This window comes from Amblyomma americanum, chromosome 3 (assembly GCF_052857255.1).
Source record: "Amblyomma americanum isolate KBUSLIRL-KWMA chromosome 3, ASM5285725v1, whole genome shotgun sequence".
NCBI classification, from domain to species: Eukaryota; Metazoa; Arthropoda; class Arachnida; order Ixodida; family Ixodidae; genus Amblyomma; species Amblyomma americanum.
In genome coordinates, this window is record NC_135499.1 from 39079493 (window position 1) to 39106822 (window position 27330).

At 48.8% G+C, this 27330-nt stretch overlaps 1 protein-coding gene across 2 annotated transcripts in view; it reads right to left on the bottom strand.

Annotated features, from left to right (window-relative positions):
• The window catches only part of Bap60 (Brahma-associated protein 60), a 107224-nt gene that overhangs the window by 71974 nt on the left and 7920 nt on the right, over positions 1-27330 (bottom strand). The window contains exons 3-5 of one of the 2 annotated variants that reach the window (XM_077657273.1): positions 24151-24189; positions 18774-18868; positions 14294-14472 (exon numbers count right to left, since the gene is read on the bottom strand). In XM_077657273.1, the coding sequence (XP_077513399.1) occupies positions 14294-14472; positions 18774-18868; positions 24151-24189 (313 nt within the window). The remainder of the gene's footprint in view (positions 1-14293; positions 14473-18773; positions 18869-24150; positions 24190-27330) is intronic. The other variant, XM_077657274.1, reaches the window with a different exon arrangement.

The following is a 27330-nucleotide window of genomic DNA, read 5'->3' on the forward strand; positions in this document are numbered from 1 at the left end:
TGATAGGCGCTGGTGCAGTGATGAAAGATTTGCTATTGCTTTAGCAGGGCCTCGACGGCGTCCGAGAGAAAAACAGCCGCAGTCACTTAGCAGTTCTTTCAGGGCGCCGTGACGAAGAACAAGACTGTGTAGAATGAAGCGAGCGACACTGTTTGCGGTAGCAGATTTGAGAGCCGACGTTTCGACGAAAAGTGTTAGGTGGTCAACAGCCACGATGACCCAGCGATTGTTAGACGGTGTAGTTGGAAGCGGGCCATAAAGATCAATGCCGACGCGGTCAAAGGGACGGCCAGGGCAAGGTAACGGCTGCAAAGGAGCGGCGGTGGAGTGGGGAGGTTTCTTGCGACGTTGGCAGGCGGTGCATGACTGAATGTACTGACGTATGTAGTGGTATATACCTCGCCAGTAGTATCGCAGACGAAGGCGAGCATATGTTTTCAGTACACCGGCGTAGCCGCATTGTGCAGCGGCGTGGAAAGAGGCGCAGATGGCAGCACAGAGGTTTCAAGGGATCACCAACAGCCACTACCGCCCATTGAAGTATTTACGGTGGTATAAGAGGCCATCACGAACGGCGAAGAGGTGAGCTTGGCGGCGAAGGGTCCGGGACGAAGAATGCGGCGTGGGATTGTTCAGGAAGGTAAGCAGCAAGGTGATCCAAGGATCCTTCAGTTGTTCGGAGAGCATATCAGGGACGTCGAACAAAGAGAAATCGTAGGCACAGACGAGGGCAGAGGTTGAATCGCATGGGAGTGGTGAACGAGAAAGGGCGTCGGCATCCGAGTACTTCCGGCCAGAGCGATAAATGACGTGAATATCAAGCTCCTGGAGATGTAAAGCCCAGCGGGCGAGTCGGCCAGAAGGATCTTTGAGGGAGGATAGCCAGCAGAGGGCATGATGGTCTGTGACCACATAGACGGGCCGGCTGTAAATGTAAGGTCGGAACTTGGCAATTGCGCAAATGATGGGGAGACATTCTTTTTCTGTGAAAGAATAGTTCGATTCCGCCTTGGTGAGGGTGCGGCTGGCGTAAGGACAACATATTCCGGATACCGAGGCTTTTGCTGGGCAAGAACTGCGCCCAAGCCGACACCACTCGCGCCAGTGTGAATTTCTGTCGGACAGGCGGCATCAAAATGGCGAAGGATTGGGGTAGAGACCAGCAGGAGACGTAAAGTGCTGAATGCAGTATCACAGGCTGGTGACCAAGACGAGAGGTTGGGGCTGCCGGCAAGAAGCTGCATTAAAAGGGCGATGATACAGGCGAAATTGCGGATGAAGCGGCGAAAATAGGAGCATAAGCCTATAAAACTGCGAAGTTCTCTTAATAAGGTGGTCGGTTTGGGGAAGTCAGCGACGGCTCGAAGTTTGGCTGGGTCAGGAAAAACGCCGTCCTTGGAGATGACATGGCCTTATATTGTCAGCTGCGTAGCACCAAAATTACATTTTTCATGTTCAGCTGTAGCACGGCATCAGTAAGGCATGTGAGTATGCGCTGAAGACGCTGCAGATGGGAAGGAAAATCTTTGGAAAAAACGACAATGTCATCCAGGTAACATAGACAAGTTTCCCATTTGAGGCCCCTGAGAATATTATCCATCATTCTCTCGAATGTGGCTGGAGCATTGCAGAGGCCGAAAGGCATCATACTGAATTCATACAGGGTGTCTGGGGTGACGAAAGCGGTTTTCGGCCGGTCAGCCGCAGCCATCGGGACCTGCCAGTAGCCGAAGCGTAAGTCAAGAGATGAAAAATACTTTGCTCCCTGCAAGCAGTCCAGTGCGTCGTCGATTCGGGGTAGAGGATAAACATCCTTGCAAGTGATTTTGTTGAGACGGCGGTAGTCCGCACAGAACCAGATTGAGCCATCTTTTTTCGTAACCAGGACAACAGGAGAGGCCCAAGGGCTGTGAGAGGGCTGTATAATGCCGCGCTGAAGCATGTCGTCAACATTGTCACAGATGACGCGGCGCTCACTCGGCGAGACGTGGTACGGTCGCTGGCGCAAGGGGGCGTGTGTACCAGTGTCAATTGCATGAGAGACGGCTAACGCCTGCCCCAAGGAGTGCTGGGAAAGGTCGAAAGAGTCGCAGAAGCGGTAGAGAAGTTCCAAGATCTGATCGCGGTAAGCGGACAGAAGGTCGGGAGCGATGGCATGAAGAAAGACGTCTGAGGGAAGCGGATCGGGCGCAGTCGCACAACAAGCTAAGGCAGTAACTGGGGGACAAGCAAGGGTATCGGAGAGCTCGGACGCAAGAGTAGGGTCCAGTTCTTCAATAGAGCCTAGGCGTTCGCCGCGAAGAACAGACGACGGGTAAGGAAATGGGTTGGTGACATAGATGGCGCAGGGGCCTTTGGAAATCGTGAGAATGGCGAATGGAATCGGAAGGCGCTGATGGCGGGTGGCGGCTGCGGTAGGTGTTAAAAGGACAGGGCTGCTGAAGGAGGAGTCGGGGCGGAGCGGAATGAGGGCAGAAGAGAAGGGAGGTATGTCGGTGTCGGCAGCTACAAGAAGCTTAGCGGAGCGCACAGGCATGTCACACAATGAAACATTGCACACAGGAGAAAGCTCAAGTTCATCACGGGCACAATCAATCACTGCGCAATGGGTCTAGAGGAAGTCGCAGCCGAGGATGACATCGTGAGAGCAGGTGCTCAGCACAACAAACTCAATGGTATAGACGACGTCGTAGATAGAAACGCGGACCGTGCAGGCTGCGATGGGGTGGATGCGCTGAGAGCTGGCCGTACGCAGTGAAATGTCAGACAGCGGCGTTATCACCTTACGAAGTTTGCGGAAAAGGGCGTCACTAATCAATGACTCTGCAGCACCCGTGTCATTGAGCGCAAGAACGGGGACGCCTTCAGCAGACACCTCAATCACGTTAGCAGGAGGAAACGGAAGACTTAACAAGTTCGCAAAACACGCAGTTCTTGCCTCCTGAACTGCGGCATTCAGTTTTCCTCTGGGAGGGGGTCCGGGCGGCGGAGCATCGGAGAAATGGAACGTCAGCGAGGTGAAGGCGAGCAGCGAGTAGGGTACTGAGAGCGAAGCATAGATGAGCCAGAAGAGAGATTAGGCAAGGGCGGGTCGGAATCATAGTGGAACGTACGCACGGCATCCCCAGAACGAGGGGATTGCTGACGGCAAAGACCTGCGACATGGCCCGGGAGACCGCAAGAGTAGCATATTGGTCGATTGTCGTCTGTACGGCAAGGGTTCGTAGGGGATCAGCGGGGTCGACGAAACGGGACTGGCGGCAGTGGCATGGACAGCAGTGCGGCACAAAATGCCGGGCTGCTACGGAAGGCGGCAGAGGTGGGCGAGCGCCGTGTACTGGTGACTGCTTCGGCATAGGTGAGTGGCGCTGCCACAGGGGGAATTGGAGGGCTGGGTGCCAGAACTGCAGCAACCTGCTCTTGAATAGCACGGCGAATAGTGGGCGCGAGGGATGGCGCCGAGACGTACAGAGGGCAGACGGGGCCAGGAATGTGATGCAGCAGAGGAAGCTGGCAAGCGACTTCTTTGCGGACAAAGTCTTTGACCTGCTGCATGAGCAGGGACTGCTCAGAAGACAAGCCACCAAGGGCCAAACCAGCAAGACCCTCTGCAGGCGTGCCGGACTGCCGCGTAGATGCGCGTTGTATTCGGAGTCCGTCTGGCTTTGGCACAGCTGGATGACGGTAGCAACGGAGCTGGGGTTCTTCGCCAGGAGCATCTGAAAAGCGTCATCGGCGATCCCTTTAAGGATGTGGTTGACTTCATCAGTTTCGGTCATGGATGGGTTCACACACCTGCACAAGTCAACGATATTATCACACTGCTCACATTCTGCGAGCGCCGCCATGCGGCCGAGCGGCATTACTGGGCTCGTGTGGGAGCGAAGAAGAGGACGTTCCCGTTCGAACGCGCGCTGCTGGGTTTCTGGCCTTCGGATTAAAAAAGCCCCTTTTCATGCCGCCCTACGTTTGTCGGCGACATTATGGTGGAGCCGCTGGGTATCGCTCCATGAACGCTCACCCCGAGGGCAACTCTGACGCTGATCAGCGACGCTTGGACACAACACCCGTCCATAAAGCGAGCCGCTGCCTGCGAGGCCTGCAACCTGAGTGTCAGCCACTGACGAGGGCGGTGCGTACCATGACGTCTACTACAGGCAGTCAGACAGGCCAGCCTTCCGGCACTGTCCCGCCCGTTGTAGTTCTCACCCCTCGCTCACCACCATCCTTCCACGGCGATCGGTTTGAGGACGTGGAGGACTGGTTGTCGAGCTTTGACCGTGTGGCCACTTTTACCAGTGGGATGACGACCGAAAACTACGAAACGTCTATTTCTCGTTCCAACACTCTGCGAAGACATGGTTCGAGAACCATGAGGCATCCTTTACGAACTGGGAAGCGTTCCGCCGTCAGTTGCTGGCTACCTTCAGCACAAACGCACGCAAGGAAAATGCCGAACTCGCCCTTCGCACCAGGTCACAGCAGGCGAACGAAAGCGTCGCTATGTTTATTGAAGACATGGCACGTCTTTTCAATCGGGCTGACCCTGCCATGCCAGAGGCTACCAAGGTGCGCCACCTCATGCGTGGTGTGAAGGAGCAGCTCTTCGCTGGCCTCATACGCGACCCACCAAGAACCGTCGCTGACTTCGCTAAAGAAGCCACAGGCATGGAACGTTCCTTACAGGAACGCAGTGCGCAGTACGGTCGTCCGGGAAGTGTTGCGGCCAGCAACTATTGTGCGTCCCTGCCAGTCGCCGGGGACGAGGCTCTTCGGGAGCTTGTGCAGAGTGTAGTTCGCGAAGAACTGCGCAACCTCCGCTTAGATGCTCCACCTGCCAGTGTTGCAGCTGTAGCCGATGCCGTCCGCGAGGAAATTCGGCGAGCAGTCCAGCCACCACCGGCACCACAGCCGGAGCCGTACGCCAGCAGCTACAACGATGCCCTACGGGCACCGCAGCCGGAGCCGTACATCATGAGCTACAGTGAAGCTCTGCGGAGACCTGCGCCAGTTCCACATGCGTTCCGCCCTGCTGCCGAACAAACGCAGGGGTACTTTCCCTCCGCCGAGCTGCGTGACCCGCGCCCTGTTCGAAAAGCTGACGTGTGGCGCACACCCAACAACCGGCCACTATGCTACCACTGCGGGGAGCCCAGTCATATCCTCTGCAACTGCCCCTACCGGCGGATGGGATTAAGAGGATTTCCACCGAGCGCACCTCGACCGCGCTATGGTGAGAGACCGCGAGACATTGAGCAGTACCTGGCCGATAATGTGCTGCCCTCAACGCCTCCACGACGCCAGCCGTCTCCAAGACGAGTTCCTCCACCCAGTCATGCATCATCATCTGGCCAATTCAGAGGCACGTCTCCCCGCCGGGAAAACTGAAGACGGCGTCCTCTGGGGGTAGGACCGCCGCTGCCGCAGACAGTGAACAGCCTCCATCCGACGATTTTATGCGACGACCCCACCCGCCGACCTTAAAGACGATCCCACCGCCGACCTCACCGACGACCTCAGCGACGACCCCATCGACAACGGCACCAAAAACCTCGCCGACCAATTGTCAAACAATTGTTTCCGCCGCCGAAATTCTTGTTGCCGCCGATGGCTATGACGTATCTGCACTCGTCGATACCGGAGCCGACTTTTCTGTCATGAGTAGTAACCTAGCCGCAACCCTCAGAAAGGTTCTAACACCTTGGCATGGGCCGCAGATACGCACAGTTGGTTGCCATGTGGTAACGCCGGTTGGCGTCTGCACCAGCCGTGTAAAGATTTGCGGTGCAACTTTCACTGGCTCCTTCGCCGTGCTACGAGAGTGCTCTAAAGAACTGATTCTCGGCATGGACTTCCTTAAAGAGTATGGGGCGGTCATCAACCTGCACGAGCAATTGGTATCGTTTTCGACACAGCGAGCCGTTGATACCGACCCCGAGCCGCACAGAGCACCATTACGCATCTCTGGTGACCACACAACGATACCGCCGAGAGCAAGCAAGTTTGTCACAGTCCAGTGTGATACCAGCTCCGGTACTCGGGACATTGCCGAAGCGAATATGTCGCTGCTACTGTCTCGGCAAGTTTGCGTTGCTCGCGCCCTTGTCGACCTTGTTCACGCGTGTACCACGCTCTTAGTGACCAACTTTAGTTGTGAACCCCAACATTTGACGAAAAACACGGTGATTGCCCATTTTGAAGAACTTGGCGAGCATGCCGGCCAATGTGCCTTATCAACAACGGCCCCCGAAATAGCTGAACAGGACACTGCAACAGCCATTAGGACCGACGTGAACCCTGACCTTCTGACCAATCAGAAACGCCGCGTGGAAAGCCTTATTGACTCTTTCCGCGACTGTTTTGCATCAACATCCAAGGTTCGCCAGACGCCAATAACTAAGCACTGTATTATCGTTGACAGTGACCAGAGACCGCTATGTCAGCATCCTTATCGTGTTTCGTCGAAGGAGCGCGATGCTATCCGCCGCCAAGTTGCCGAAATGCTCCACGACGACGTCATACAACCATCGACGAGCCTCTGGGCGTCACCTGTTGTTCTCGTCGCAAAGAAGGACGGCAGCCTACGGTTCTGTGTAGATTATAGACGTCTCAATAACGTTACCAAAAAGATGTCTATCCACTGCCGCGCATTGATGACTCATTAGACCGCCTCCGCCATGCTACCTACTTTTCGTCACTCGACCTTCGTAGCGGTTATTGGCAAATCGAGGTCGACGAACGTGACCGAGAAAAGACCGCCTTCGTTACTCCTGACGGACTGTACGAATTTAAGGTGCTTCCTTTCGGCTTGTGTTCAGCCCCTGCGACGTTCCAACGTATGATGGACACCGTACTAACTGACCTGAAGTGGCAGTCCTGCCTTGTCTATCTCGACGACGTCGTGATTTTCTCCGACACGTTCGAGGAGCACCTGAAACGTTTGCGTGCCGTCTTCGAAGCAATTCGTTCTGCGGGTCTGTCTCTCAAGCCTGATAAGTGCCACTTCGCATTTCGGGAGCTCAAGTTTCTTGATCACATTGTGAGCGCTCAGGGCGTTAGCCCCGACCCAGAAAAGACCGCTGCCGTTGCTGCATTTCCCCAGCCAACAGATAAACGAAGCTTGCGGCGTTTCCTGGGGCTTTGCGCCTATTATCGGAGGTTCGTTCAAAACTTCTCCAAGCTCGCAGAGCCGCTGACTCGCCTGACAAAAGACTCCGAACCCTTTTTCTGGGGCCAAGATCAGGAAAAAGCTTTCATAGAGCTTAAGGCCCGCCTCCAATCTACGCCTATCCTTGCCCACTTCGACGAGCAGGCCGACACGGAACTGCACACAGATGCCAGCAATGTGGGCCTCGGTGCGGTGATTGTGCAGTGGCAAGACGGTGTGGAACGCGTGATCGCATACGCAAGTCGCACTTTGTCCCGTTTCGAAGTGAATTATTCCACAACGGAAAAGGAGTGTCTCGCTGTTGTGTGGGCAATCACAAAATTTCGTCCATACCAGTACGGCCGCCCGTTTCGAGTCGTCAGCAATCATCACTCCTTGTGCTGGCTTGCGAACCTCAAAGATCCATCGGGGCGACTTGCACGGTGGAGCCTTCGGTTGCAAGAGTTCGACGTCACCATCGTGTATAAGTCGGGTCGGCAACATAGCGATGCAGACTGTCTCTCCCGAGCTCCTCTTCCGTACCCACCAGATGAGTCTGACGACTATTCTGCTTTCCTCGGCGCTGTCACCACATCCGACCTTGCCCACCACCAGAGGGCCGACTGCGAACTGTTGCCTCTAATCGAGTACCTCGAAGGAACCGCTCCGTCTCTGCCCAGACTCTTCTTGCGCGGACTTTCGTCGTTTTGCTTAATAGATGGAGTCCTCTACAAGAAAAACTACGGTCCGACCGACACTGCGTATCTCCTCGTTGTCCCAACCGTGCTTCGTAAGGAAGTTCTCGCTGCATGCCACGACGACCTTTCTTCTGGCCACCTCGGTTTTTCCAGAACATTGGGACGCCTCCGCCACAAGTACTACTGGCCACGGCTTGCTGCGGTCGTCCAACGCTACGTTCGAACCTGCCGTGAGTGTCAACGACGGAAGGTACCACCGACAAAACCGGCCGGCCTTCTGAAGCCAATTGATCCACCGCAAATCCCATTCCAACAAGTCGGCATGGACTTACTGGGCCCATTCCCGGTGTCCTCCATGGGAAACCGGTATATTGTTGTTGCCACGGACTACCTAAGCCGCTATTGTGAAACCAAGGCTCTTCCCCGTGGCACCGCGGCTGAAATTGCACAGTTCTTTGTTCACCACATCGTGCTTCGCCACGGCGCCCCCGTGGTTGTATTAACTGACCGGGGAACCGCGTTTACGTCGGCTCTTACACACGAGGTCCTCCGTCTTAGTGGCACCAGTCATAGAAAAACGACTGCTTACCATCCTCAAACGAATGGACTTACTGAGAGGCTGAACAAGACCATCACAGATATGATGTCTATGCATGTCGACGCTGACCATCGCAACTGGGACGAAATACTTCCCTACATCACGTTTGCGTACAACACCGCCCTCCAAGAAACGACGCGCTTCACCCCCTTCCGTTTGGTGTATGGCCGAGATGCCCTGACCATGCTTGACGCCATGCTGCTCCCGGATTGTACCCCCTCGTCTGTCCCAGGCGCTGACCAATTCGTTCGCGATGCAGAAGCAGCTCGCCACCTTGCTCGACAACGCATTCGCCAAAAGCAGACAACTGACGCCCGGCGTTACAACCTCCGCCACAGGGAGGTGATTTACCAAAACCCGGCGAGCACGTCTGGGTATGGAGCCCTATACGTGTGCGCGGTCGCTCTGAAAAGCTTCTGCGGCGCTACTTCGGCCCCTACGAGGTGCTACGTCAACTTAGCGATGTGAACTATGAAGTGTACCCGCAAGGAGTTGTCCGGTCTTCTCGCCCGCCCAAGTCTGAAGTCGCCCACGTGTCCCGCATGAAACCGTATTACGCCCGTTAGCCCCTCCCGGAGTTCACATTCAGTGCTGCCACCACACGCCATCGCACTTTTGGTGTCTCCACACTCTTTATCCCCCTTGCCGGAGGCATCGAGGCGATGCCTCTTGAAAGGAGGAGGGCAATGCCACACTGCTAATATTCTGCGAGCGCCGCCATGCGGCCGAGCGGCATTACTGGGCTCGTGTGGGAGCGAAGAAGAGGACGTTCCCGTTCGAACGCGCGCTGCTGGGTTTCTGGCCTTCGGATTAAAAAAGCCCCTTTTCGTGCCGTCCTACGTTTGTCAGCGACAATATCTTTGATATAGCTAGTGAATGTCTCGGCAGGGAGCTGAGCTCGAAGGCGTTGCTCGGCGCGAAGTTTCCGGACGGCAGGGCGGCCAAAAACGGCGAAGCTCGTTTTAAAGGAGGACCAGGTGGGAAGATCGGCCTCATGGTTGGGAAACCAGAGGTTGGCAATGTTTATTAGGTAGAAGAGGACATTGCTAAGTTTAACGGAATTGTCCCACCAATTGTAAATGCTGACGCGCTCGTAGGAGGCCAGCCAATCGTCGACGCTGGCACTGCACCCTGGAACAGAGGACGGTGATAGGGATGGGCTGGGATGGTTCGCTCGGACCTTCCGGCATGGTTGCGGGGACGAGAAGCGTTCAGCTTCGAAGTTCCAGGATTAGGGCCGGGATGGGAACCGAGACACCTCCACCAAGTGTAAAGGTGTTTATTTGAAGTGAGGTCGGTTGGTGTTGGACGGTTGGTGACACGACGGACACACTCACAGGCGTCACTCGAAAATCCCAGCTGCACTTCGTCTACTTCTTCGCTACACTGCTTGCACTTCTGCCGGTCGGTCCCATTACAAAAAACAAATGTGCACCACATTTTCTCTGCACATTCTGCCTGTGCATGCCCACATGACATCCTTATTTCAGATGACGACAACTGACTTTTCCACTCCAGATGAAGTCTTCTTGACTAGCTGTGACCAATAAGAGAAACCCGATGCACAACCTTGTGAAATTGCACAAGGGCTGTTCCACGCCAGACGTCCCAGGCGTTGCACTCGACCATCTCCAATTTGTTCAAAAAAATTCAAGGAAACTTATCCTAATGTCCGTAATCAAAGCCTGAAATATTTTTGCCGAAAAAAATTTATTCGTGAGGTTAAGCAGTTTCATTATTTAGAAAAGGCGATAAACCAGGAACTGCTCTATAATTAATAAAAAATTCAAATTTTTAGAGAACACTTCACAGTTTTCTTCATTCACATTTGCACAGAATCTGGCTTTCGATATAATTCGAAACATGCAGCTTAATACGGCATAAATATTTTTTAAAAAATAAAAAGGTATGAAAATGTACCATGTTTATCGTTTTTTGATTTAAATATCAACTTGCTCTCGGAAATTCAGAAATAGCTGTTTTGTTTCTCTAGACGTCTAGTACCTATAACAAATGTTAGAAGTGATGAAACTGCATACATCAAGTAAAAAGAAATACTATGCGTACATCAAGTAAAAAGAAATACTAAAGTTGCAAAAAGTGCGTTTTGAGCCAAAAACACTAGTTAATTTCACCTTGAGGTGGTCCAAGTAAAAATACAAGCAATAGTGGGTTATGTAGAACAGTTTATTCCCTTTATTTTCTAAAATTTTTATCAGGGTAATTTTTGTTTAAAGCGAGAAAAGCATTTTTGAAGTTGAGCTCTCGCACCTCTTCACCGCAGGACACGGCACCTGGCATGGCACTTATAGCCACATAACAAGTTTAGTTAACCATCATTCGCTGCCATGAATTTTTAGGGCTGGAGCTAAAGAAGATATCTCGTGACATTTGGCGGATGGTATGCAATAAACGAGATCGTTTTTGCTTTCGAAGTTAAACAGACCCGCTTTGGTGCGGGGCAGCTAAGAGAAGAAAAGCAACAGTATTGAGCGTGCAGTCTCACATGGACCACAAAGAGGGATGACCAGATGACATGGCAGGCGCATCACAAGTGCTTTATTTATATCTAAATAAGATCGTGGAGAGCGCATGCCTCGGAGCGCACATGAATGTGTGAAGTGCACACCACTGCAGTGAGTAACACGAGACGCGCTGGCGGTGAATGCCGCCCGTTCGCACGTAGGTGCGTTGCTTGCATGAAGGTGCTTAGCCAGCATAGTGGCTCGCAGCTGTCGCTGGAGTATCAATGCAGAAATTGCACCAAATGAATCAAATACACCCAAGACATCACATCGGAAACAACCAGGCATGAGCCTCTGACGGCCACAAGGGTCAGGTACCATGTAATGCTGCTGAGTCACGGATTTTTTCAACACCGGATTGTTCTGGTAATTTCGAGATCCATGTCTCACAAGCTCTTATGCTGGTGCTTACGTCTGTCATGGCACTGACAAGAATGACTGACTGCGACAGAACCACACCAAACTAGCTCACTGAGGTATGTGCCGCCCCAGCAGAGTTAAAAAATCTTTTCCCATGAATACCTGTTCGACTCCTCAACATTCCCATGCTTGCCTGCAGTGCAAATCTCACTTAAGAACAAGAGCTCTACATTTCGTCTGGCTACAGTGTCGGCAGTGTCATGCTCTGCGGAGAAGAGGCGTTAAGAGACTACACAACTTCCGGTGCGAGAGCTTAACTCCAAAAATTCTTTTCTTGCTTTGTACAAAAATTACCTCGACAAAAATTTCAGAAATTAAATGCAATAAACTGTTCTACGTAACCCGCTAATGTTTGTATTTTTACTTGGATTACCTTGGGGTGAAATTAACGAGTGTTTTTGGCTCAAAACGCACTTTCTGCAACATTAGCATTTTTTTACTTCGATGTGCGCAGTTTCATCACCTGTAACATTTGTTATAGGTACTACACATTTAGAGAAGCAAAATGGCTATTTCAGAATTTCTGAGTGCAAGTTGACATTTAAAACAAAAAAACAATAAAAATGGTACATTTTTATACTTTTTTTTTAGATTTTAAAAAAATATTTATGCTGCACAAAGCTGCATGCTCCAAATTATACCAAAAGCCAGAATCTGTGTAAATAGCAATGAAGAAAACTGGGGACGTATTACGGAACTGTCACATAGCAAAGTTGTCAAATATGTGTCAATTAGCCTTGCTTCTATTGGTCAGTTGTGGCCGGCGGCTATTTTGCTTTTTTGCGCCATAGGTGGCTGCAGTTTACGTCACGGATGTGGCAGAAGTGGTGACGTTGCACACCTAATTATGCAGGCACTAATTGACAGTTTTTTGTGACATCCTCAAGGCGGTCAATTTGACCGTTTTGTTTTTGACAGAAAATGGCGGCGGTGTACGCAGCCATACGATTGAGGTGCCGGCGCTGGCGCGAGCAACGGCGAAGGAGGGCGCACGAAGACATGTTTGACTTGCCGGACGAGCTGTTTCTCGCCGTTTTTGACTGGAGAAGCAGACTTAAGGAGTGGCTGTGCGACGAAGTCGTCGATGAACTGGGAAGTGCACGTGCGAGCGCGTTGTCGGTGCAGCCGCAGGTGCTATGTGTATTGCAGTTCTACGGTACCGGCGGCTTTCAAGCTGCCGTTGGTAATGAGGCGCACGTCGGCATTGCACAACCGATGGTAAGCAAATGTGTGTGGCAGGTGTTGGAGGCAATCTACAAAGTTAACGCGCAGAAGGGGTGGGTTCCCGCGGTCACCTCTGGCACAGCTACATATTTAATAAATAAGACACACTTATGCTGGCAGAGCACTTTATTTTTCCCAGCAAATCGCACTTTGCGGTCGTCTTCTGTTTCCCAAGGAAAAGAAACAAACAACCACACATCACATACTGCAACACCTCACCTTTTGGGAATTTTGTCGTCGATCGAAAGAGCCGAACAACACAGACCCCAAAAAAGTTCTTTTCGTCGATTTCGTACCAAGCGGTCCTTGCAAGTTCGCTTGGCAGGCACGTAGCCATCACTGCATTCGTTCAAATTGTTCTGCGCACTTAGTTCAACCGCACAGTAGCGTGATTTCAGACGCCGCATAACAAACAATAGCACGGCGTGGAATCGGCTGCTTTCGTGCAAAGCGGCTTGACGTTTTACCGCCGTCAGCGCATCCCCGCGGCAGCAAAAGTAACCCATCAGCGAATTCAATACGGCCCCTGAAGTGTTTTCTAAAAATTTTTAATTTTTTATTAATTATTGAGCAGTGGCTGGCTTTTTGCCTTTTCTAAATATTGAAACTGCCCTCACCTCACAAATAAATTTTTTTCGGCAAAAATATTTCACGCCTTGATTATGCACATTAGGATAAGTTTTGCGTGAATTTTTTTGAACAAATTGGAGATGGTCGAGCGCAACGTCTGGGACATTTGGCATGGAATGACCCACAGGCATACTGCACGTGTGTGGCAATGTTTCAGTGCACCTGCATGCCAAGCCCCTCCCCCAAATACCATCCCAAAACACTGACAGCTGTCCACTGGAAAGCTTTACTTTCTACATGCTACTGGTTTACTGTTTTTGCTTTTTTGGCCTACTAAGATGACAAAGGAATGCCGAAAATATGCCACCACTGCATTCACTAAGATGGGCACCTTTCCAAGTCACTGCAGTCAGGAGCCAAGGCAGACAAGGCCTCCTATAGCTCATGCACCATATATGGCTTAGCTGCAATCAAAAATGAATCTGATGCCCTACCTAGGAAGAGGTGGTTTGTAAGAGCAAGGACGAACACTCCTCCAGAGTTCTGTTTTCGAATGCCTTGAACAAAACTAAAACACAATGCCCAAGGCCAGCAATGCAGCTGCATGCACAGAACTGCTACAGCTAAGCAGCCACGAAGGACTCAAGTCACTGGGAAGGAACATGTTAGGCTGGCACTGGAAGTCATCACCACCATCATCAGCCCGACTACACCCACTGCAGGACAAGGGCTCTCTCATTATCTCCCCAGTTAACCCTGTCCTGTGCCAACTGCAGCCACCTTACTCCCACAAACATCTTGATCTCATCCGCCCACCATTCTGTCACCATCTGCTATGCTTGCCTTTTCTTGGAATCCAGTCCATTAAATCTTGCCTCCACATTACATGCCATGTCCAAGTCTATTTCTTCCTCTTGATTTCGACTAGGATGTCATTAATCCGTGTTTGTTCCCTGACCCACCCTGCCCTCTTCCGGTCTCTTAACGTAACACCTATCAATTTTCTTTCCATAGCGCACTGAGTTATGGAAAGGAAAATGATATGTGTAACGTCAAGAGACCGGAAGAGGATGCCTTCCACCCAATGGAGAGGTGCAACAGTCGAGCTCACCCTTTGGATGCTGCTGACCGGGGTGGGGCGTCTCCAGGTGGTGGCCGTTTGCGTGGAGGACCTTCGAGAGGGGCGGGGCCCGTGGGGAGCCGGGCAGGGGCATATGGTGAGCCTGGAGGCGGCGGCATGCCTCGCGAGTGCAATGGAGGTGGTGCAGGGCCCGGCGAGCCATAGCCGCCCTGTACAGGAGGAGGAAACACAGCAGCAGTAATATGAAGGCCCTGCATAGGCCTGGAGGACACTATCAAAGCAAGAAACTACAATAACCCAAAACAAGGTTAACCCATTCACTTCCATAAAAGGCGATTCGTAGTCCTCGCTTTAAATACACATCAACAAATGGCACCACATACTTGACTGCTAATTTTTGGATAGCAGTTTTCACATTAGGTGATAGTAGTTGCTCACTAGCTTCGAAAATATATTGCAGGAAAAAATTATTTCCAAGGCACTTTCTCGGAAGATTGAAGTTTCGGGGGCAGAAGTTTCACGGGCCACACATTCAGATTGTTGCATTTGCATCCCGAACTCTGAAACAAACGGAGTTAAATCTCAGCAGGAGAGCGGGAGGCCCTGGTGTACCTGCGGGCGTGTGAAAAATGGCACATTTATCCTTGAGGACAGCCATTCACTTTGGTAATGGATCACCACACCCTAGTATCTTTGCTTTCGACACAAAGCACAGGACGGCGACCACTTCGCATCACAAGGTAGACTGCTCGTTTACTACATTACAACTTCACAGTGTACTACAAACGTGGAGAATACAAGATAGCAGATGCCTTGCCTTGTCCTGGCTGCCTGTCCCAGACAAAGAAGATGGCTTTCAAATTGAAGAGGAAATACCGTATTTACTCGCGTAATCCTTGCACTTTTTTTCCCTGAAAATCAACGCGAAGTTTGGTGGTGCGATAATAATGCGGGGAAAATTTTCAAGCAAATGTTTCGGAGTGTTAAATGCAAAGATGAATGGGTGCAAGATCAGGATTGTCAGGTCCGCAATTGTAAATATAACGAAAACATTACTTTCAAGCGCAAGTTTAACTTACCTTCGTTATGAAAGTACAGGGTGAACGTAAGCTCAAGCTGCTAAAGCACTTTATTTGCCGCGCGCAACCTCCCCGTCACTACTCGCGTTGCGTACGTCCTGCAGACAATTCTACTCTTCATCAGAGCCCGTGTCGACACTGGAATCGATGGTTTCTTCATCTTCCGATGCTTCTTCGTCGTCCCACACCAGGTGGTCCTCGGTCGCATCCAGGGCGTTCGAAATTCCTGTTGTCTTGAAGCTTCTGGCCACCATGTTTACATCAATCATCCCCCATGCCTCTGATACCCAGCTGCACAGCAGCTCCACGGACGGTCTTTTGATCTTGCCGCCCGGCGTCAGAGCATGTTCACCTTCAGCCATCCATTCTGCGTACAGCCTCCTGACGTTATCTTTAAATGGCTTGTTCAAAGATACGTCAAGAGGCTGTAGCATTGATGTGAGGCCGCCGGGTATAACAGCCAGGTCCGTGCGCAGTTCCTTGAACTTCGCCCAAACCGTCTCTTGAAGATGGCCCCGAAAGCTATCAAGCACGAGGAGCGACGGAAAAAGAAGCGCTCCCGGTCACCGCCCCCACACAGTCTTCACCCAGTCCACCATAAGGTCCGCGGTCATCCACCCCTTTTCTTGGATGCGCACGTGTATACAAGGGGGGAGCTTTCCTTTCGGGAGGGTCTTCCGCTTGAAAATGACGTACGGTGGGAGCTTCCGCCCGTCCGCCGTCACGCCTAGCATGACCGTGCACCTCTGTTTTTCGGCACCTGTAGTCCTGACGTGCAAAGTCCGAGCGCCTGTCTGTTTGACTGTCTTGCTGCTGGGCACATCCAAATTCAGCGGAGTTTGGATTGCGTTCCCTATCTGGAAGAGCAAAAAGTTTTTCTCCTGCTGGATCCTGATAACGAATCGATGGAAGTCCACTATTTTCTCTTCATAGGCTGCGGGCAGGCGCTGGCAAAGCGTCGTTCGCCTCCTGAGCAAGAGTCCATTGCACCGCATAAATCGTGTGGCCCACCCGTTACTAGCGCGGATGTCTTGCACCGGGATGCCCTCCTTTCTTGCGATTACGAGCGCCTGGTTCCGTATCAAATCAATCGACACAGCACACCCATCCGCTCGTCGAGCCTTGATATATTCCAGTAAAGAGGATTCGACGGGAGGAAATTTCCCAGGCTTCGGTCCACGGAAGGCCCGGCGCGTCTTACCAGTCGTCTTGAGTTCGTCGTGCTGCCGTCTCCAATACCGGACGCAAAACTCGTTGACGCCGAAGTGTCTGCTGGCGGCGCGGTTGCCATGTTCCAACGCATACTCAATAGCTTTTAGCTTAAAAGCAGCTGTGTAGCTTGCGTAGCGTCCCATGGCGAAGCGGCACAAAGAGCACGGTGCAACACGCAAACAAGGCAAACGAGGCCTACGAGACACCGGAGAGCTGGAGACACCTTCGCAAAATGGCGTAGCTGTGGTGAGTGGATGAGCGGTAGCGGCGGTGGCAGTGGATGATAGCACAGTACCGCCACCTAGTAGCACGCGCGCCCAACCATGGCAGTTAGTTGTGGCCGCAGTCAATAGATGGTGATCGCTACGACAAGCAGACGGCTCGCGGCAGTAATTTTGGGGATGCGATGATTATGCGGGGAAAAAAAAAATTTTCCAATTTTTGACAGCCAATGTGGGGGGTGCGAGTATTACTCGAGTGCGAGCATTATGCGAGTAAATACGGTAAGTGTCTCTGGTAACATATTCAGTTCACATCAATGACCTTCGACTTGCTACAGCCAAGGTCCGCAAGCTCCAGGAGGTCGCCCATGTTGTTCAGACATCAAGGCCAGCCAAGAAAAGGTTTACTGCTAAACTGACTCCCCACTCTGAGGTCCGGGACGAACTGTCAGTAGCAAGTGGCCTGCTTATGTGCTCAGAATGTATTGTGGTCCCAGCCAAGCTCACAGCTACGTTTGTTCAGCTTGCCCATGAATCCCACCCAGGAATTGTGAAGACCAAGCAACGTGTTCGGGAAAAGTACAGGGGGCCAGGCCTGGTCAAAGCAATAGAGAACGCTATCCGCAGCTGCACAATCTGTCAATCGCAGACAAAAGCACAAACAGCTATCCTACTCCACTGCAGCCAGTGGCCGTTCCAGATAAACCATGGAGCAAGATAGCTGTTATTGTTGACCCACTGAGTATGCATTAGCAGACTGTCGGTTTATTATATCGGTAATCGAGTACTTTTACAAATTGCCAGAAGTTGCCTTCTGCAGTGACGTGTCTTCTCGTAAAGTGGTGTACTTCCTCCTGCCAATATTCGCATGGGAAGGCTTCCCTGTTGAATTGATCTCGGATAATGGACCGCAGTTTGCATCCCGAGAATTCAAGACCTTTCTTCAAGACAGACGAATCAAACACAGGTTTTCAGCTGTGTATCACCCCCAAGCAAATGGATAGGCTGAAAGGTTTTACCATGTGCTAGAAACGTATATTCAGTTGGCATTACTGGAGCAGCAAGAAGTGAAGACACAGAGTACTTGCGAATCTACAGAGACTCCTCACAGCAACACTGGCCATCCCGCTGCCAACTTCTTCACAGACCCCCCCACCCTGAAGATGTTCTCTCTTCAGAACAGGGTGAAAGACCGCCAACGCAAAATCAAAGCGCATGCTGACCAACAAAGAGCAACACCAGAATCGTAGTTCCAAGTTGGAAGGTATGTGAGTTAAAAAGCCGATTCCTGGTCCGAAAGACACTTTCAGTTTTGGAACCTCCACTGAAGATTCTCAAGCGCATAGGACATTGGTCCTTCTGCCTAGAAGACGGTGGAACTTGGAATGCCTCGCAGCTGACTGCTGTTCCAAAGGAAGCATCGCCACAACATGCAGCACTGTGGGATGCCAACAGCTGCCAAACTGCACCTTTTCACGGGTCACAAGCCTCTTCACTGCCAAGTCCATGGACACCCAGCAGAACCTCACTGCCTTCAGAGCTACTTACGTCAATACCATCAGGTCTGTTAGAGTCACAAGGTACACTACATGCAAGCCTCGCTTTCAGATGGTGGTGATGGGGATGATGGTGGTGACAGTGCTCCCGTTGTTGCCACCGAACCTGTTGGTGAGCCACCACTGATGAAGTGAAGGCATTGTATTGTACACTGGTATTGTAAATATTTTGTGCAGATATGTATATATTTAGGGAGGGATAGATGTAGTGTTCAAAGGCTACACTAGGTACCCTCAAGTATGTAACTAATAAAGCCATAAAGAGGTTGCTCCACTATTTACTGCAGATGTATAAACGAGTGCATGCTTCAATAAATGAGTCTTGCGTGGCATGGGTTGACATATGTGTTGTTTCTTCCCTAAGTCGTGCTGCTGGGCAACACGACACTAGCGTGGCACTTACGGGAGGGCTTCTCCTTCATGCCGCATTGAGGGGACCCACCTGATAGCCGGGGTACGGACGAGGAGGTGCTGAGCGGTCGGGAGGCGGCCGCATGCCGCCGGGGGGTCCTGGAGATGGCACCATCCCACCACCACCTACGCAGCCCAAAGCCAATGTGTCACATTTCAGTGTTGCAAAGGTTTGATCCCAGCGCTCAAGATGGTCCTAATTAGGTCCTACCCACTGCAGCATGTAATGTGAAGGAAAGAAAACTGATGGTCACTAAACGTAAGAAGTTTGCAGGAATAGGGTGGGCACAGCTGTCACAGGACAGGGCTAATTGGAGAGATATGGGAGAGGCCTTTGTCCTGCATTGGGCAGAGTTGAGATGATGATGATCATGACTACAGCATAGAGTAGCTGGCTCACAGAAGGCCATTAGAAGTGAACCAGTGAAAGGGAAACAATGACACAAACCGTGCCAAACGTAATATTAAAGGGAAAGGAGACACAACCAAACTCTAGGCCACCTGAGCATAAAAGTTCAAGTGTACTGGTCTAGACTACAGCAGAGATAAGCTTTCTTCCAATATACTGCATGCCTGCCTTGTTATGCATAAGCCCAACAGCACATGCCTGAAGGAATTAAAATGGTAAGAGCCCGCCGACTATCGGCAACAGGCCAACAGCATGGGTTCTCTCTTGGTGAAATTGTACCTCTGCCAGGTGTCTAGATGAAGAAGGCACTTCGCAAAGCAGACTGATGCACATGAAAAGGTTAGATAGACATGCTGTCTTTCCCATTCACTGCATCATGGGTCATCAGTGGTCCACGTCGTGAATGCAAGCTGAGCAGCCGATGAAGCCATGGGATAGCTCGGGAAGTTTCTAAGAGCACGCGAAAAGCACATAGCAAGGTTACTTCTGTCAACTGGTGGGTCACGCCGCACAGAGATTCGGGTTCCAAAAATCGCTGTTGCCGTGAGTGTGTTAAAAAAGGATCACTGCAGGAGCTAAGCAACATGAAAGTACTTTCCAGGCCAGTCTACTGCCACCAAGCCCAATAAAAGAGACACAGAGAGATTGAAATGATCAGCTTCTAAATGCTGTTAGCACTGATCTTGGTTTACATAATCCTGACGTCTCTGCAATCGGCTGTCTGATCGTACAGAATGTTTTCTCACTAGCCAGCAATTTATAACTTCTCAGTCACAAACAATATTCAGCTTAAAAATTCCCTGCCTGCCAATACAGCAGAATCCAGATCTAGCTGATATAAATTCATAAAATTCCTTGGATGAAGTGCATTGTGCAAACATGCAGAGTTTCGGGTGCTCTGAACACTCTTCTGCACCACTATGAATGATACGATTGTGGAAGCTGCGATGGCCACCAATAACGTGGTAATACACTGCCAAGGCCGCTTTCATCAGAGCTCTTGTATGCACCAATGAAAGAAAGTGCTGCCCTCACATTGTTACCGTTGCAATCGGCAGTTAGACATTACAATCTGCAAGCACTGAGAAGTGCAAGAATTCTCTTCCCTACGCCAGCCTGAACAGACACAAACATGCTTGTGGGCTTAGCTTTGCAAGCATTGTGTTTGGGAGTTAATATCAGCCCACTGTTACAACTTTCAGAATTCCCTTTAGCCAAAAATTAATTTAAGTGAACAAGTTTTTCGCACTTAAACACAAGGGTTTCATACGAAGTACATTCTTGCCAATTTCGAGGTCGTATAAGCAGCGAAAATTGTATTCAAATTTGAACTTTACTGACCATGCACTGTAAAATTTCAGCCATCCACTTAGGATTACTTCCCAATGCAAACTTTTTGGCACGATCCCAGCACTTACTCACTACTCCTGGGAAAGAGCGATCCCCTTATTTTACTACTTTTTCTTTTTTTAGTTCTGACCCAGTATTTGTTGTCTCCCTGGCTGTTGTTGCATGGGGGAACAAACCCTGTCCTTATTTCAAGCTTCAAAGTCAAACACAGGCAGCGGCTACTGGTGCCATATACTTTAAACAGAAAGGATTAAAAAGGGGAAGTAAGCTGTCCTCTAGCACACTCCCTCTTAGAAAAGGGGAGCACGCTAGAGGACAGCTTATACTCCCTTTTTTTACTCCCACACGGGTGTCTTCGTGACTACAGTGTGACTGAGCAACAAACAAAGCGGCACAGAGCATCTGCAAATAGCACGCATTGTGATGCACCAGCATGAGCTTGCTTGTCAATGAGCTGTGTAGCCTGAGAGCCATGACACCAAAACTTCATCGCAAAGCCTTTACGAGGTAAGAAGTGACGATACACAGGGCCCGTTGTGCACCACAAGAAATGTTCAACTTGAACCTATATAGTGAGACATGCGAGTTAACGAGGATTTACTGCAGTAACTCGCGACACTGTGAGACTGACATCACCAAGATTTTACTGTACTAACACTTGCCATTTAACTTTCAAGTTAAGCAACATAGTCGTGCCTCGTTAATAAAACTCCCGTTAATATGGACAACCCAAAGTACAGAAACTTGGGCTTCACTATTGAGATATTTTCTTTCCTGCATTTCATGAGCAGGACACTGGCAAAAGGCAGAGCAAAAACTAAAATGCCTCAGCGATGGCCTTTTTTTTTGTGTGTGGTTTCATGCTTTAGAGTGCTAATGTGCGTGTATTGTATGAATGCCGGTGACAAAAGCTTTCTCAGATGCTCCTGCTACTTTTACACACACACACACAGTGCTCAAAATTGGGCTTTTCAGAACTTTTCAAATACAAACAATGACCAGTGCACAAAACCTGTTTTTGCTCCAAAGAGAACAATAACATGAGAGAGCAAGTCTCTTAGTCAACCTCCTAATGTAATAAACCTGTTCGTCATGGCAGCTTGCCTGCGTGCTTACAATAAAAACTTGGGGTAGCCATACTCCTATACCCGGGGTTCTGAATCTTATCCGGATTTCAAAAGGTGCCAATGAACCCCATATGTCTTAGCTTCTGCTGCTTCCTGCCTAGCATGCACGAAAAAATGATGCACAATTTAGCATGGGTGGGTCAAATGTGAATCAGGTATGCTAGCACTTGCCTAACTTGCCCCAAAGCTCGTCTTACTAATAGTGCGTCAGTTTTCATTTCGGTTTCAGTTCAAACCTCAGTTTTCAAGGTCAAGCAGGCTTTAGACAAAGACTGGCAAATTCAGTGAGTTAGTGCTAGCGCACCAAAACTTGAGGGACCACTTAATCTCCCCCTTACGGGAATTACGAGGCAGCGTTGGTAGGTCAGATTCTGGGGTGTCCTCACATCACACCTGGTGCAGTGGGTGCAGCAGCTGCAGTTAAGTGATGATAGGTGTGGGACTTACACGAGACCCAAGCTGCTCTTCCCGAGCAACCCGCGTGCCGGACGGAGAGGCAAAACTGGCTGAGTGGGGTTCTTAGTGACAGTACACTAAAAAACTAAGTGCAGACTGACTTCCTAAAAAATGCTTTATATAATAATGACTGGATGTGTAGTATGCTCTAAGTAATTAGAGTATGATTAGTCAATAAATAAAGCAGGTAACAGAAAGGTCGGTGACATACATCGTTTAGACTCGGGGGAACCCAGTCTGAGAATCGCTGGCCTAGAACTATATTCTCACAGCACTCTCTTGTTCCAAAACATTTGTTTACAAATTTTGAACCGAATTTGCACAATTATGCATGCTAGGCAGTAACGAGTGACAAAAAAGCTCCTTCAGGCATGCTGCAGCTGTTACGTACAGTATTTCACCTGCCAGTGATGTAAAGGGACGTGTGAAACTGATCAGCTTTTTAGTGCCACTTTTCCTTTCATCCCTGGCTAGTAAAACGATAAAAATATTAAGAAAATAATTCTATGCGTGACGGCGGAATAACCTCGGGAGGAGTTTTACGCTGGTCAGCTCTTTCTTCCATGCTTAATGGACTGAGTTTTTCACTTCAGGGTTGAAATGTGGGTGTGGTACAAGAGTTTTACGAAATGCAGTCTCAAAACACAACCACCTCTAAATTTTTAATATAAGCATACACGCTAAATGCAGGCACTACAGTTAATTAACTAAACTTCAGTTAGTCAGGAAACTGAAAAAGACAATTAAATCCCACCACTCTACGTCTGTCCAAATGCATAATCTATGTGTAGTGATGCCTTTTATGTACTGCTCATCGTTTGCTTTTAAAAAGCCCTGAAATTCAAGTTTAGAAAAGAAATGAAATTGGTAGCACTGTACAAACGACAGGGCATGCTAACTTATCACTTTTTTGTTTGCACATTTTCTGCATTATCTTTGCGTGAAGAATGCAAGAAGAATGCGCTTTCACATTTGCCTTTACTTTGAAGAAAGCATGGCGCTGCATAATCAAAAAGATAAATTCACTGATTAGCAACGCACATGAAATGATGAAATAGTAATGCCAAAACGAGCAGCCTGTTGGTGGCTCAATCGAAAAAACAACTTATGTGCGCACAGAAATGTACACATAAAAAAGTGACAGGTAAGCGCACCTTGCTACTCTGCTTTGTTATCAGTTTTCTTTCTTTTTTTGTATATTAGCAATGTGTCTGTATATATATTTACATATGCCGCAAACATTTTTACTAAATTTCCAGCTGAAAGTCAGTGCCTTTGTGCAAATGTTGCCTCTGCCCTGGTTCCAGCACAATGCGCTTTTTCTCGAATAGCTTTTCCTTGTTTTTCGTCAAGACCAGCTGCTGGGGATGGCTCACTTTATGACCCAGTTTTCATTGCAAATTGTGTCCATATTAACCCTGTAATGCGCAAGCAACAAAAATGTTGGATAAAGGCTACGAACTTCCACTATTTCCTCGCTAGCAGTCACTAGAGTGCAAACATTTAAAAAACGGCATATTTATTTTTCAAAATTACGATGACTACATAATTTAAATCAGCAAATTACAGTCATTTGTGTGTCAAAGAACAATAAAACTGCACACAAATAGTCAAGCATATACAATAAATTAATAGTGCAACTGAAAACACTTCCATTACATGCCAATGCAGCAGTACAGCCACAGAAATTTTGCACTGTTTTGCCATTAGGGTTAGCTTTTGCAATGAGTTATCGTCAAGCAAGCTTCCTGCATCTCTGCTGGCTGGCATTTTGACTTTGCTCTAACAAATATGTTAAACTCGTTTCTCCAATAATTTGAGGAAGTGAAGTATATTCGAGGATAAATAAAAAATATTCACATTTTAAGAGACTGTATCATACATGACATGCCAGACATTACAGCAGTAACGAGGCAAAACTGCATTCTTTCAAGTTATGAAAAAGCACTGAACACTTGACAGTTCTCTAAAACACCCGTAAGGATCCTTTCCCTATGGAGGAATGCGGTACATTATTAGCATGAAGAACAAATAAAATATCTACATGTAAAGCAGCAAGAACTGACCTCCCATCAAGTTGTGCCCAAACGGGCTTTCAAGTGGCCCTGAAACACAAATCCAACATGCACCACATGTCATTAAATACCAGCAAAAGCCTGCATGACTATAAAAGCAGCACAATTCACACAAAACCAGTGGCATGTCTGAGCTAACCCTTATGCAGGAACAATGCACACGCACTTGAAAAGCAAAAACAGAAAAAGCAATGCAAAAGCAAGACAACTTTACCAGAAAAACAACAGCGGGTTGAAAATGAAAGCCACACAAATCTGCCCACCGTAAACTACAGTTTCATAGGGTATACTTGTAGGAATAAATGCATGTACGGCCCTGAGATGCACAAGTTTTATTACCAAGCTGGGTAAGCAGTTGGTTCAGCCAGCTGGTTCCATAGCAAAATCAATGTTTGTGGGGCATAACAGTTTAAGGCATCTTGAATGAAATAAGCTACTACCCCGGACAATTGTCCCTTGAACAGCAACAATATCTAAGCAGAGCGCTAGCTATCTACCAGCCAATAATCCAACTTGTCCACAGAGCATTCTGCAACTCTGACGTCAAACTGAGTGGCATTAGATTATTTGGGGCATCCAAGGAGATTAGTACCACTTCATGTTCGCTTCTTTTCAAAAAAGCTTTTCCTCTGAACACTGTGTGTGTCAAGTGCGAAGACGACAGTCCTGCAAAAGCTCACAACAGCCTACCTTGCCAGAACCCCTGCTACTACACGTGTTACTGGCCCCAATCATTCAACCTGAACTGCACAAATCACATCAGGGAACAAGGAACTTACCACCTCGCTCCCTCTGCCCAGAAACAAAAAGAACACACAGCCCAAAAGGCCGACTCTACCAGATTCATGGTCATCCTCATACAGCACCCTAGTCTTTTTGAGGATCCTTCGCACTACTATTCGCATGCCTGAAAGCATTCAAGTCCACGCTTACTTCCAGGCCAATCCCACAGCATCCGTTCACCCCAGTCACTGTTGCGGGAGATAACGCATTCACATCAGGCAGCACCACTCGCCGTCCAACTTCCCATGTAGCTTCCACATGGCTGCTCCACCACCAACACCACTGTAATCTCAGTCTGAGCATCCAGCCATACCTTAGCCTCAAGTGACACCTAGTCTCAGAATGAAGAAGCAGTCAATACAACCAGCCACCAGTGTCTGGTAGCTAAGCCTGACCTACATCCGAGTCAAGACTAGCCAGGCTTTGGGTGAACCAGCATCTCAAAGCATACCTCAAGTCTAGGGAAAGAGAAGCCCATCAGGCAGTGGCATTTTCCACAAATGCCTGACTGACCCATTCACTTGATATACATGGCCCGCACCATGTTGGTGGTGAGGCATAATTCTAGCTCCCCTCCAATTTCTTATTCGCTGCCTGACGACATCCACGGCTTTGCACTGTGCAAAATCTGAACCCAGCATGGCACTGTTGTAATCGCAGCAGTGAGAGCTCTCAGGAACAACTCGCACTCCATTGCAGTGCAATCACTCGAGTGTAAACCAGACTCCCCAGGATTCGCTACCATGGGAGTGCCTTCATGGAAAGTGTACGATACTAGTTTCTAGTGCCAGGACTGTGTGGCGTTTCACCGCAGCGTCACCTAGCTATCTGTCCGGCCAAGAAATATGGCTACTCACAGGAAATGCAAGAAATCTTATGTCACAAAATTGATCCACCATTTCCATCATTGCGTGGCACTGTAAACATGGCAGGAAATTGGAAACTTTAACATCTATTTCCCCCAGTAAGCCATCCTTGCCCACAAAAAAAAGGAAAGGTAGAGTTCCCAAAGGCTGATCTACTTACTAGCCTAGCATAACTTCCTACTCCCACAATATACCTTTTTATGTCTGTTTAGTACAGACAAGACAACAAAGCATGCATCATATGATAAATAATAGGATAAGCATTTCTTGCTTTCTAAAATGCTTAATGTGACAACTGCTATCCTAAAATAAACTGCTTTCCTGTGACTCTTAATGTGCTGACAATGTGCAACTTAAACAGCCGTCCCAAAAGATTTTTTTTTTTTTAAAGTTTCTGTCACACAGGACAATACTGTCACACAGTCAATTAATGCTCGATGCTTATAAATCTATTATACTGCCAGCAACAGTGCTGAAAACATAATAATTAAGGGGAGATGCAGGTCTTGAAATGAACATTTTTATTGTTCAGGATATCATAATGAAATTAAGTGTTTATACGTATCTATGCTCCCTGTTTTCAAAAATATAATTAGTTTCAGTACATCTCAATTAGTTCGCATGTTATAGTAAAAAAACTTAAGCCTATTTAGTTAAATTCTTACGGGTCGTTAAGACACTTTCTACATTTGTTGGTTTCGATTGAAATGGGGCTGTAGCCAAAGACCTACCATCTAGAGCTATGCTAATGATATTGCTGTTGAAGTACATCATCATATATAAATGTTAAAATTTTGCCCAAGTACCATAATTATGAAGTATAGTTAGGCGACATAATGGTTTACAAAATTTCAAATGTTTGACTCAGCCAAACAAGAACAGCATAGCTACACAGTTTAGTTCTTTCTGAATTCAACAGTATAAGGTTAATTGAAACTGCATCATAAAAACATAATGAAAACTTCCGTAAGGTAAGTCATGCTAGCAAAAAAAGAAAAACCTGAGAAAATCACATTTGAAGTGTGCGCCAGCCATTCGGAGCTCATTGTACAGGCCTCAAAAAACAGCGGAATGCGCACGTTCCAAAAATATTTCAGAGTAGTGTGTAATACTAGGTTGTGCGGAAGGGGCCCAGCTTTAAAAAAAAAACAAGATGGCGGCCATCAGGGACGCAGTCGTGGGAAGCGATGGGCACGAAGTCCTGCCGCATTTCGCCATTTCCTGGCTTCATAGGCACGAAATGGGTAAATAATTTAGTAGTTGGAGGTCGAATTTAGACCTTAAAAATTTTAGGCAGGAACTTCAGAGCGTATTGATCCTAAATATGCCATTTTTGCAAAATCAAAAATTTTGCATGTTTTGATCAAATAAAGACCCGCCTCTCCCTTTAAACTTAATTCTGTAAACAAGGCTTCCAGCTTCACATTTGTGAGCTAGCATATAGTTAGAAATTGCTTGCGTGGCACTGCATTCAAAGCAGCGAGAGGCACAGTGCATCAGGCCTGTGAGGTTCAGATTATGC